The following is a 14,051-nucleotide window of genomic DNA, read 5'->3' as shown; positions in this document are numbered from 1 at the left end:
GCAAAAAAATCTCTCAGAATCTCGCAATAGTTTCTTGGAATCTCACAGAAATTTCAAAAAAATCTTGCAATAGTTTCTCAAGGTCTCCCAAAACTTCCTCAGAATCTCTGAGACAATTTTTTTTAGTTACTCAAGATCTCGAAAACATTACTCAGAATCTTGCAACGTTTTCTCTGGATCTTGCAAAAAAAATCTCTCAAAATCTCGCGATAGTTTCTTGAAATCTCACAGAAATTTCAAAAAAATCTCGCAATAGTTTCTCAAGGTCTCGCAAAACTTCCTTTTTTTCGCAATCTCACAATAGTTTCTCGAGATCTCGCAATATTTTTTTGTACTTATTCCTGAACAAACTAAACCAACACAGCAAACATAAGCTCTCACATCATTTTAAGCACTTTAAGATCAGAATAAGTTGTAATATACGTGGCACAGTAACATAATAATATCTTCATCAAGTTCCTTCTTCCTTTGGTGGACAGCCAGCGAAGAAGACGCAGCAGGAGAAGCAAGCAAAAGCCCAGCTGCGGGCATAGATGTTGAGGCAGATGGATGGGATGAAAGGACGGGGTGGAATGAAAAAGCTTCTAAGAAGGATGATCCAGGGGAGGGACAGAGATGGAGAGGGGGAGAGAAATGAAGAAACTCGCAGTTGACGAGTGAGGAAATGAGGAATGTGCTGAGGGAGAGACGGATGGACCAGCTCCATTATTTTCTAACTTGTCAGAGAAATGGAAAAGGGTAAGTGGAAGGGTGCTTACAAAGCCAAACACAAAGAACCTGGTGGTTTTCGTGAAATTGACCATGAACATGACAAATAATCTGATTATTGGAATAGTAGCGCTTCAAAACAACACATCCTCGCATGTACTTGTGACTTTACAGTGTGTACAGTATGTCATCCTATGCAAATGGAATTGATTCACCCAGGGGAAGCCATATTAAACATTGTTTTCTTGTTCGTTTGCGCTGATAAACGTTGTTCAAAACGATCTTGCAAAAAAAAAATCTCAGAATTTAACAATAGTTACTCAGGATCTCATTTCTCAGAATCTTGCAATGGTTTTCTCTGGATCTTGCAAAAAATCTCTCAGAATCTCGCAATAGTTTCTTGGAATCTTGCAGTCAACTTTCAATAGTTGCAATGCAATGCACGCCTGGAAAGGAATGAAATTCAATGATGTGTCCTCTCAATTTTTATTTTGTCCTCTCAATTTTGTGTGTGATCTCAAGAACAATAGTTTCTTGAGATTTTGCTAACGATTCTCAAAATCTCACAAGTTTCTTGGTTTACAAAACTTTCTTGGGATCTTTCCATTGTTTCTTGGGATCTTACAAAAAAAATGATCAGAATTTTGTTTCTTGGAATCTCACAGAAATTTCAAAAAAATCTTGCAATCGTTTCTCAAGGTCTTGTAAAACTTTCTCGGAATCTCTGATACTTTTTTTTCTGAATCTCACAATAGTTTCTTTGGGTCTTGTAAAAAAAATCTCAGAATTTAGCAATAGTTACTCAGGATCTGATTTCTTATTTCTTTGAATCTTGGAATGTTTTCTCTGGATCTTGCAAAAAAAAAAAAACCTCTCAGACTCTCGCAATAATTTCTTGGAATCTTGCAATAAACTTGCAATAGTTTCTTGGGTTCTTGCAAAACAAATTCCAAGAATTTAATCATAGTTACTCAAGATCTCAAAAACATTACTCAGAATCTTGCAACGGTTTCTCTGGATCATGCAAAAAAATCTCTCAGAATCTCGCAATAGTTTCTTGAAATCTTGCAGTAAACATGCAATACTTTCTTGGGATCTTGCAAAACTTTCTTGGGATCTTGCAAAACTTTCTTGAGATCTTGCAAAACAAATTCCCAGAATTTAATAATAGTTACTCACGATCTCGAAAACATTACTCAGAATTGCAAAAAAATCTCTGAGAATCTCGCAATAGTTTCTTGGAATCTTGCAATAAACTTGCAATAGTTTCTGGGGTTCTTGCAAAACTTTCTTGGGATCTTGCAAAACAAATTCCCAGAATTTAATAATAGTTACTCAAGATCTCGAAAACATTACTCAGAATCTCGCAACGGTTTCTCTGGATCTTGCAAAAAATCTTTCAGAATCTCGCAATAGTTTCTTGAAATCTTGCAGTAGTTTTTTGGGTTCTTGCAAAACTTTCTTGGGATCTTGCAAAACAAACTCCCAGAATTTAATAAAAGTTACTCAAGATCTCGAAAACATTACACAGTATTGCAAAAAAATCTCTCAGAATCTTGCAATATTTGCAATGTAAAGCACGTCTGGAAAGGAATGAAATTCAATGACGTGTCCTCTCAATTTTGTACTGTGAGCATCGTGTGTGTTGCTTTCTTTTGATTTGTGAACCGCGGTTACGTCAAAAGCTTTAATTAGCCCGACTTGGCATTCGTACAGGAAATATGGAACAGTGTCCAACAATAAGTCGATACTTGTAGCTTCTCTCTCGTCCTGTTATGTAGCCTGAATGTGATGCAAGCGGCTGGCATTTGCCTACCACCTCCTCCTCCTCTTTTTTTCTGTGCCACACACACACACACACACAGAAGCCATAATGGAGCAATTATCCTCTCCAGGCCGCTCTGATTGTAATTTGCATTTATTATTATGTGCCGCATGTGGATGGATTGATCATCTACCGCCTCAACACTGATAGACCTGCACAGATGCTTCATAAAAGTCGCCGCCTGAGGACACAGTGGAGCATTTACGCTCTACATAAACATACGTATAAGGCAAATAGAACCCCAGGATCAAGTCCTTCCAATGACAAGCGGATGTAGCTTTATTTTTCTTAAAGCTGCTCCCTATTAATGATGCTACATTGTCAACATTATGTTCATTGGCTAGAGTATATGTCACATGTCACATGTCACATGTCACGCGGTGACGTTAGTGCAAGATTGCAAGGTGTCAGCCGCCCTTTTGTGTCTGCGTTCTGTTTCAAGGTGGCCCCCCGGGCTCATCATATGGAAACGTGCGTGAAGCACGTGAAGTCTCTGCAGTAGACATTATGTCCCTTGCACACTAATAGACCAGGTTACCGCACACACACACACACACACACAGTGCTCGCATGTACACAATAAAATTGCAGAGGATCACTGAAGTGTGAAATGATTCAGTTACCGCGTCATCTGGACGGAATACATTTTCCCATCAAACTTCCGTATATGGCAGGTGGCTTGGTGTGGGTCTGATGGATGTGTGTTTGTGTGCAGGTTGGGTCCATCTGTTATGAGGCGATGCCAGTACCCCATCTTAAAAAAAAAAGAAAACCCACTTAGTATTTGACTCGTCTTTCCTCAACTTTAATAAGATGTGGTATCGATACCAATGGTGGAATCAGGACCAGAGACGTGTGTATCACTTCTTATGTCGCTTTAAGTGACGTGCAGGCTGGTTAGGCAAATAATAGCCACGTTTAACCACGCTTAAACACATTCCAAAAACATGCTAGGTTAATTAGCGACTCCAAATTGTCCATAGGTATGAATGTGAGTGTGAATGGTTGTTTGTCTATATGTGCCCTGTGATTGGCTGGCCACCAGTCCAGGGTGTACCCCGCCTCTCGCCCGAAGACAGCTGGGATAGGCTCCAGCACCTCCCACGACTCTTGTGAGGATAACAGTAGAAAATGAATGAATGAATGGCTCCTTTTTTCCTTAGCGGCATGACATGATGTGTTTGTGTTCATTTTTTTGTCTGCATTGATTAATATTTACATTTGTTGGATGATCTGAAACATTTAAGTGTGACAAAAAGAAATCAGGAAAGGGTTCACACACTTTGTCACCCCCACTGTAAGAGTGCAACATTTGTTTTTTTCCTGAACGACTCCTCCACAGAGTCATCTCAATGAACACACCTGTCCATCATGGGATGACTTTTAACCTCTGTGACAAGTCTGTCACTTTACATCGTACTGATGTTTTGGGACAACCCTTAAAAAAGAAACAAAAAAAAAGTCAAGCGTTTGAGACCTGAACCCATTAGCCACGCTCACGGAACCGTCATCTCTCTCCATTTCACACACGTAGATTGACAGCGGCTTTTTCAACATATGCACAGCTAATGTACCGCTTACAGCCACTTATTGGATGAAAGATGGAGGACGTGCAAGCAGCAACGTTCTCAAGAAAATTCAAAGGAAAGACAAAATGTAAATATGTTGTTTTTGGGTCATGTGCTGCATTTTAAAGATGTATTTTAACACGGAACCTAAAACTACAACAGCAAGATTGGAAAGAAGATTGGACTGAAAATATGAAGTAAAACAAAATAATTTTATGAAGATCATGCTGTAATACTATGAGAAAAAATATTATTTTAGTAGCATCAAGTTGAAAAATTAAATAAAAAATAGTTTAATTTTTTTAAATCATAATATTGTGACAAATCATTTGGAGTTGAAATATGAAAAAAATGCTGTTATTTTAAAGTAATTTTTTTCATAATATGAATATTATGATAAACAAAATAAAATACTTTTATTGAAAATATGAAGTAAAACTAAAAAGATTTTTATGAGGATCATGCTGTAATACTATGAGAAAAAAATATTTTAGTAGCATCAAGTTAAAATATTATATTAAAATATTTTTAAGTCATAATATTATGACAAACAAAATAAAACAATAAAATTTAAAAAATGGTTGCGCAAAAAGTCTAAATATTGGAATAATTAGAAGAAGAAAACATACAAGAAAAAAATTTAAATATTTGGAAAAAAACTGCAAAAAATGGAAAAACAGCTGTAATAAAGTCCAAATATTACAAGAAAAAAAGTCATAGAGAGAATAAACTCATAATATGGGGAAAGTGGTATGGAGTTGAAATATGAAAAATAAATTTTAGTAATTTTTTTCATAATATGAATATTATTATGGGAAACCAAATAAAATACTTTTATACCTTAAAGAAGTTATAATCTGGGAATAAAGCATTGCAAAAAATATTTAAAAATAAACTCTATTATTTAAATAAATAAAAAAACAACATCAAAAATGTACGTAAAAGGAGAAAAGAGCAAAGTTCATATTAACAATAATCATTTTCATCAATATTATAACGCTGAGAAGCAATACCTTCCCTTATCGAAGGAGGCGGTATTGAGTCGAAAAGGCGATGTTTGGAGTGTTGTTACGGCAACCTGGCATCGTCACCTTGTTGCATGGCAACAGTTCACGTGCTACAAACAAGCAAGTCCATTGTAAAGTATTCATCTGTTTCTGCTCTGCTTTGGCTTCATTTTCAACAACAATTGGGTAAGAGTTATGCAGAATGAAATATTTCAGACTATAAGACGTAGCTAGAAAATGAATGAATTTATATTAAGTTAGTTATATTGCTATAGTATTAATAATAGTACTATTTCCTTTCATGGTAATTATGTGAATATGATTCCACTGCTCGTGTAAAAGTGTTTATAAAGTTTCTTCATGTGGGTAAAATGTACCATAGTGTACATTTACAAGCCACTATTCAACTCCCTCCATTGCAAATAAGTACTAAAGCTCCACTACATGACATCCTACATCCATCATAGTACTATACTGCCATGCCAGCATGGTGATTAGCATATCCAGCTTGTATTTTACAGCTCAGTATGCAGTATAATGTGCTACCTTGTCAGTACCTTGTTTCTTTGACTACAACGTGACTGTACATCCTCAGCCAGTGAGTTTTATTGAATATTACACTGGTTGGACTGCATGTCTTTTTTTATTATTATTATTATCCAGACAATAATTACTTGTCGTCTGTGAGCCAGTGATCAGATGTATGTATGCAATGTCAAACGACACGACCAATAAAACGCACTTGTATTGGTAGGGTTGAAGGGCGAGCTCAGGGACTGACTTCTACTGCGAATTGACAGTGGAAACACATCGAGATCGTGATTATTCTAAGTAACCTAAATAAAACTAAAATCATGCTGTTTGGTAACAGCAGAAAGGACACGCACCAGCAAATACAAATAGACGATGTACACATTGAAAAGGTGAAGGAAAATATATTTCTGGGGATCACAATAGATAAAAATATGAGCTGGAAATCTCATATTACAAATATACAACATAAGGTGGCCAGAAATATTTCAATATTGAACAAAGCAGAATTTGTTCTCAATCAGAAATCATTCCACACTCCTTTATTGCTCTCTGGTTCTACCATATCTTACTTATTGTGTGGAAATATGGGGTAATAACTATAAAAGCAATCTTCACTAGCTAAATGTACTGCAAAAAAGGTCAGTAAGGATAATTCATAATGCCGCCGACAGAGAACATACTAACTCCTTATTTCTAAAATCAACCTTGTACTTTGGTATGTGACAAAAAATAAAAAAAATCAATAAAAATAAAATAAAACTTGAACTATATTAGGAAAGCAGGAAGTGAACAAATGTAACAGTTACTGATTGTAAAAGTACCAGATGGAGGGTCATTGTATTACATTGTATGTAATGTCATTGTATGGTCATATCACCTCGTACTTCGGTACGTGATAAATTAAAAAATTAAAAAATTAAAAAAAAAAATTATTTTTTATTTTTAAATTAAACTATATTAGGAAAGCAGGAAGTGAACAAATGTAACAGTTACTGATTGTAAAAGTACCAGATGGAGGGGTAGGATTTAATAAGCTTTGCTTCTTCCTACTCCTTTTGGACATGTGGAACTGTGAACTGATTATGTGATGCATTCAATTGTAAACTGATGCATGTTCAAATGAAATAAAACCATTACCATTCTGATGTTTCCAGGAGGCAATACCTGCCATGCAAAACGCGAACGCGAAACAAAGTGGGGAGAACACAGAAGAAGACCTTCAGGTTCCAGTCGGACTGAAAATTGAGGTGAGGTGACACTGAAAGCAACCATATGTTGAGATGTTAAGTCAACATCTCTGCTTTCAGTTCCTTGGAGCTTTAAAGGCCAAGGACCTCCAGCAGGCCAGAAGACTTTGCCAGATGAGTACGTAGTACATCTAGACCTCCGCATCCATCAGCTGCTTGCCTCTGGACACGTAATAGCATTCTAATGCTGTCTCTTCAGTTCTCCTCTATGAACCGCAGAACCCTGAAGCTCGCGAGTTCCTTCCTCTCATTCAGAAGAAGCTGCTAGAAGGTGAAAAGCCTTCAAATAAACACGGGGGTGATGGACACTAAAATGGTTCTTTTTCCATGCAGAGCAGCACAGCAGCGATAGTGATAATGATGAGGAGGATGACGACTCTGAAAGTGATGGAGAACCATCTGAGAGCCCAAACTCATCTTTACCATCAGATGAGGAGCAGGAGAAGAAGAGCAAGTGAAGTGATAGCGAGCTCCAAAACATGCATTAATATTATTAATATTTGTAAATAATGTTTTACTGCCATTGTCTTAACTAACAGACTATACTTATCTCATTTCCTGTTAGCGTGCTTAGTCATTTATTTGGCGAAACAAACTTCCTTCCTTCCGTTAAAGATGATAAGGTTCATTCAACACAATACTAGACCACTCCGAAGTCCTCAGAAGTGGACTAGCTGGTGTGTTTTGGATCATTGTCCTGCTGAAGAACCCAAGTTGGTTTCACCGTGAGGTCACAAACAGATTTGCCAGACATTCTCCTTTATCGGAATTCATGCTTCCATTCATCACAAGCAAGTCTTCCAGGTCCTGAAGCAGCAAAACAGCCCCAAGACCATCACACTACCACCACTGTATTTTACTTGCTATGATATTTTTCTGAAATCAGTTGGCTGGCCACTCCTGGGATGATCCAAGTTTTCAGAATTTGTGGATAATGACTCTTGCTGTAGTTTGCTGGAGTCCCAAACCTTTAAAAATGGCTTTATTAATTAAATTTCAATTCATCTCAGCTATGTTTTAATGGGAGGCATAACTTTATCACACATGGGCCATGTAGGTTTGGATTTCCCCTCAATAATAGTTTATAAACTGCATTTTGTGTTCAGTTGTGTTATGATTGACTCATATTTAAATTTGGTTTATGATTTGAAACATTTAAGTGTGACTAACATGCAAAAAAATAAAAAATCAAGAAGCGGGAAAACACTTTTTTTACACATATACGTAGTAGTTTATATATATTCATTCACTCATTCATTCATTTTCTACGTGGTACACCCTGGACTGGTCGCCAGCCAATAACCAATATAGACAAACAACCATTCACACTCATTCATACCTATGGACAATTTGGAGTCGCTAATTAACCTAGCATGTTTTTGGAATGTGGGAGGAAACCGGAGTACCCGGAGAAAACCCACGCATGCACGGGGAGAAGATGCAAACTCCACACAGAGATGGCCGACGGTGGAATTGAACTCGGGTATCCTTGCTGTGAAGCCTGCATGCTAAACACTAAGTCACCGTGCAACCCATATATATTCATATGTGTAAATACATTTAGTAGGGTTGCAATGATTTACAAAGTTTGGTTTGATTTCATAAATTACTGTCACAACAGTTTTTTGATACAAAAATATTTCAATGTCTTTTTTTAACTTGTACTTGATTGAAATTTGTTTCAATTCAATCGTACAGTGCTGCAAAAAATGCCTCATTTTCTGCCGTGCATGCTTAGATGTTCGAAGGATATCACACAAAACCAAAAGAAACAATAATAGCTGACACAAACAACAAACAAACAACAGCACAGCAAATAGCACAAAACAAACAGAACAAAGCAAATAGCACAAAGCAAATAGCAACAAAGCAAACAGCATGGACACATGGTCACCCACACAGCAACACTTCCAGGAGCGCCAGCACTGCTTGCCTCTTATATATGCCTACTCCACCTGATTGGTCATCAGGCACACCTGGGATGCACCTTCCAGGTGGGTTCAATTCCACCCTCAGCTATCTCTGTGTGGAATTTGCACGTTCTCCCCGTGCATGCGTGGGTTTTCTCCGGGTACTACGGTTTCCTCCCACATTCCAAAAACATGCTAGGTTAATTAGCGACTCCAAATTGTCCATAGGTATGAATGTGAGTGTGAATGGTTGTTTCACCACTCTTCCATGTTTTGGCCATTTATGGATAATGGCTCTCACTGTGGTTGGCTAGAGTCCCAAAGCTTCAGAAATTGCTTTATAGCCTTTTCTAGACTGTCAGTGATGTTTAAACCGGGGCCATGTAGGTTTGGTAACGGTGGAAAAAGTGGTTAGCGCCCAGGCCTCACAGCTTCAGAGACCTGAGTTCGATTCCACTTTGTGTGGAGTTTGCATGTTTTTCCAGTGCATGTGTGGGTTTTCTCCGGGTACTCCGGTTTCCTCCCACATTCCAAAAACATGCTAGGTTAATTAGCGACTCCAAATTGTCCATAGGTATGAATGTGAGTGTGAATGGTTGTTTGTCTATATGTGCCCTGTGATTGGCTGGCCACCAGTCCAGGGTGTACCCCGCCTCTTGCCCGAAGACAGCTGGGAGAGGCTCCAGCACCCCCCGCCAGCGAGTGTGGCTTTGTACGCAGTGTATAAATCACTCCTCGACTCCTTAAGAGCTGTACCGGACAATGTGTTGCAAGTCGTTATTATCCAGGCTAATCAGCAAGTGTTGTATTTTGTCTTCCTTTTGCATCCTGGCGCTCATCTTTATGAGTTGTGCGCTACTACGAAATACGAGCGGCACCCGTATGAAAAGCTGTATGACTCCTCATGGCTGGATGAGCATAACGGCCGATTGTCTGCCCATTCAGTGGAGCGCCACGCAGGCGTGAGGGTGGCGTTCGAGACACTAAGTCATCGCCCACCAGGCACGAGCTCGATGTTATTGTCTATGTCAAGGTTATAAAAAGGAGTTCGGGTCACAGGAAAAAAAAAAATTATGACGCATGCAGTGTTGTCAAGTCATAAAGTTGAATATTACTGTACTGGTATGTATTGCGGGGGTGGGGTGGGGGAGTGGTCATTAACTGTGTACATTGCTGGTACTTGGGTAGGAATAGTATTGTGGCGTAAGCTCATAGACCATGAAAAGCACCTTTCACAAGAAGATGCAGAGAGACGGTATCAATAACATATCAAGATCAACTGATATCAATATGAGCTGATATCTCATCTGCATGACAATATTATCGGACATCCCTAATATCGTGATGGACGTTTCTGATCATAATTTTAAGACTACGGACTTTAAAAGGCAAAATCTTGGCAAAAATGTGAATTCAATGTCATTTTCCGTCACACTGTTTGATGGCAAAAAGAAAAAAAAGCTTTCAGTCATTTTAAACTCCCAAAAAATGTCACCTGCTATAAACCGAAGGATCCGATTGGTCGTCCATCAAGACACAAGGCGATCCTCGGTCCAAATGAAGGTTTTTCCTGGAGTTTGGTCCAATCACCATCAGACTGCATCTGCGAGAGAAGGGCCTTAAGAAGAATACTCTTCTTCAAAGGTCTAATCTCATTCATTCATTTTCTACCGCTTATCCTCACAATGGTAGAATGGTGTGCTGGAGCCTATCCCAGCTGTCTTCGGGGCGAGAGTCGGGGTACACCCTGGACTGGTGGCCAGCCAATCACAGGGCACATATAGACAAACAACCATTCACACTCACATTCATACCTATGGACAATTTGGAGTCGCCAATTAACCTAGCATGTTTTTGGAATGTGGGAGGAAACCGGAGTACCCGGAGAAAAACGGAGTGGAATCAAACTTGGGTCTCCTAGCTGTGAGGCCTGCGCGCTAACCACTTTTTCCACCATTACCAAACCTACATGGCCCCGGTTTAAACATCACTGACATTAATTGAAATCTATCAGTCTAGAAAAGGTTATAAAGCAATTTCTAAAGCTTTGGGACTCAAGCCAGCAACAGTGAGAGCCATTATCCACAAATGGCCAAAACCTGGAATAGTGGTGAACCTTCCCAGGAGTGGGCGACCAACTAAAATGACCCCAAGAACACAGTGATGACTCATCCAAGAGGTCACAAAAGACCCCACAACAACATCTAACAACAGCCTCAGTTAGGTCAGTGTTCATGACTCCACCATAAGAAAGACACTGGACAAAAACGGCCTGCAGGGCAGAGTTCCAAGTCCAAAACCACTGCTGAACAATTCTGCAAAGATGAGTGGGCCAAAATTCCTCCACAGTGCTGTAAGAGACTCATTGCAAGTTATCCCAAACACTTGATTGCAGTTGTTGCTGCTAAGGGTAACCCAACCAGTTATTAGCTTCGGATGTCTCGGGTCTCCTAGCTGTGAGGCCCTCATGTCCTTCAAAGCCACAAAAATGCCCATTTGAAATTCCCACCACATCAGCAAATAATGCGACATTGAAAGGTGGAAGTAAGTCTTATTCTCCCTTGATGGTCCTGATGGCTTCCAACAAGTAGATCCCACCTGAAATGTCTTCCACAGGTCATATCGTGTTTTTAAACTTACCACAAGTTGTGCAGGGGTGACCCTTGTGAGGATAAGCGGTAGAAAATGAATGAATGTTTTTGTTCACCACTGTTCCATGTTTTGGCCATTTGTGGATAATGGCTCTCACTGTAGTTGGCTAGAGTCCTAAAGCTTCAGAAATTGCTTTATTACCTTTTCTAGACTGTCAGTGATGTTTAAACCGGGGCCATGTAGGTTTGGTAACAGTGGAAAAAGTGGTTAGCGCACAGGACTTATAGCTAGGAGACCTGAGTTCAATTCCACTTTGTGTGGAGTTTGCATGTTCTCCCCGTGCATGCGTGGGTTTTCTCCGGGTACTCCGGTTTCCTCCCACATTCCAAAAACATGCTAGGTTAATTGGCGACTCCAAATTGTCCATAGGTATGAATGTGAGTGTGAATGGTTGTTTGTCTATATGTGCCCTGTGATTGGCTGGCCACCAGTCCAGGGTGTACCCCGCCTCTCATCCGAAGACAGCTGGGATAGGCTCCAGCACCCCCCGGTGACCCTTGTCAGGATAAGCGGTAGAAAATGAATGAATGTTTTTGTTCACCACTGTTCCATGTTTTGGCCATTTGTGGATAATGGCTCTCACTGTAGTTGGCTAGAGTCCTAAAGCTTCAGAAATTGCTTTATAACCTTTTCTAGACTGTCAGTGATGTTTAAACCGGGGCCATGTAGGTTTGGTAACAGTGGAAAAAGTGGTTAGCGCACAGGACTTATAGCTAGGAGACCCGAGTTCGATTCCACTTTGTGTGGAGTTTGTATGTTCTCCCCGTGCATGCATGGGTTTTCTCCGGGTACTCCGGTTTCCTCCCACATTCCCAAAAAATAGCGACTCCAAAATTATCCATAGGTATGAATGTGAGTGTGAATGGTTGTTTGTCTATATGTGCCCTGTGATTGGTGGCGTCCAGTCCAGGGTGTACCCTGCCTTTCGCCCAAAGACAGCTGGTGTCAAACGGCAGTTTGCTATGTGAGATGTTGCAGGGGGCATCACTCATAACTGAAGGCCCTTGTCAGTGACGACCATATTGTTTATATCACCTAGTCCTTCTGTAAATTTTACGAATCATTCAACAAATGGTAAATGTGTCATTCTCATTCATATTCATACACCAGTGGAGGTATGGGGGGCCACTGCCGCCTATTTTTTCTTTTTTTTGCCTGGTATTGTAGCTAAAGGAATGAACAAGTAAGCAACGTAAGGCTTTCAGGACCCATCACAGCACTGGCTGACAAGAACATCAAGCCAGTCCATAAACCAATTTACAAAACAAAGCAAAAATAGAACCTTACCAAAACAATATATTGTTAAGATGTGCCCATGTGGATATTATTACAATTGTGCTGACATAATTGTTAAACATGGACGCTGACAGTTCAAGCTATTCTGCAATAAAAATGCTAAATACTAAACATTTTAATGCAGTGTAAAATTTAACTGACTCAAGCATCAGAGAAAAAAACATGGCGTGGCTTGTTAAAGTGTGCTCTTACTTGTCCCAGCCTACACAAATACAAATAGTAATTGTACTACAAAATAGTACTACAAAATACCGATTTAGATGGGCATCTGCAGTAGGCGCAAACTGGATGTTGCTCCTGTCAGCCGCCATACTGGAAGTTCTGAAATGACACTTATATTAAGGGAGAAAAACATCCAAAGCTAATAACTGGTTGGGTTACCATTAGCAGCAGCAACTGCAATCAAGCGTTTGGGATAACTTGCAATGAGTCTCTTACAGCACTATGGAGGAATTTTGGCCCACTCATCTTTGCAGAATTGTTCAGCAGTGGTTTTGGGCTTGGAACTCAGTGTATTTCTTATGGTGGAGTCATGAACACTGACCTTAACTGAGGCTGTTGTTGGATGTTGTTGTGGGGTCTTTTGTGACCTCTTGGATGAGTCGTCGCTGTGTTCTTGGGGTCATTTTAGTTGGCCGCCCACTCCTGGGAAGGTTCACCACTGCTCCATGTTTTGGCCATTAGTGGATACTGACTCTCACTGTGGTTGGCTGGAGTCCCAAAGCTTCAGAAATTGCTTTATAACCTTTTCTAGACTGATAGATCTCAATTAATGTAAGTGATGTTTAAACCAGGGCCATGTAGGTTTGGTAACGGTGGCAAAAGTGGTTAGTGCGCAGGCCTCACAGCTAGGAGACCCAAGTTCGATTCCACTCGTTTCCTCCCACATTCCAAAAACATGCTAGGTTAATTGGCGACTCCAAATTGTCCATAGGTATGAATGTGAGTGTGAATGGTTGTTTGTCTATATGTGCCCTGTGATTGGCTGGCCATCAGTCCAGGGTGTACCCCTCCTCTCGCCCGAAGACAGCTGGGATAGGCTCCAGCACCCCCACAACCCTTGTGAGGATAAGCGGTAGAAAATGAATGAATGTTTTTGTTCACCACTGTTCCATGTTTTGGCTATTTGTGGATAATGGCTCTCACTGTGGTTGGCTAGAGTCCTAAAGCTTCAGAAATTGCTTTATAACCTTTTCTAGACTGTCAGTGATGTTTAAACCGGGGCCATGTAGGTTTGGTAATGATGTAAAAAGTGGTTAGCGCACAGGACTTACAGCGAGACCTGAGTTCGATTCCACTTTGTG

The 14,051-nt window shown here is 39.9% G+C and overlaps 1 protein-coding gene across 1 annotated transcript; it reads left to right on the top strand.

The window, feature by feature from the left end:
* Positions 1-5,232: 5,232 nt before the first annotated feature.
* Positions 5,233-8,147, top strand: erich2 (glutamate-rich 2). Its single transcript, XM_058069325.1, has 5 exons — positions 5,233-5,294; positions 6,797-6,889; positions 6,950-7,007; positions 7,089-7,160; positions 7,223-8,147. Exons 2-5 carry the CDS (start codon positions 6,812-6,814, stop codon positions 7,345-7,347), a joined length of 333 nt encoding a protein of 110 aa, XP_057925308.1. The 5' UTR covers positions 5,233-5,294; positions 6,797-6,811; the 3' UTR covers positions 7,348-8,147.
* Positions 8,148-14,051: the final 5,904 nt, after the last annotated feature.

This window comes from Doryrhamphus excisus, chromosome 3 (assembly GCF_030265055.1).
Source record: "Doryrhamphus excisus isolate RoL2022-K1 chromosome 3, RoL_Dexc_1.0, whole genome shotgun sequence".
Classification (NCBI taxonomy): Eukaryota; Metazoa; Chordata; class Actinopteri; order Syngnathiformes; family Syngnathidae; genus Doryrhamphus; species Doryrhamphus excisus.
This window is presented reverse-complemented; position numbering and strand designations above follow the sequence as displayed.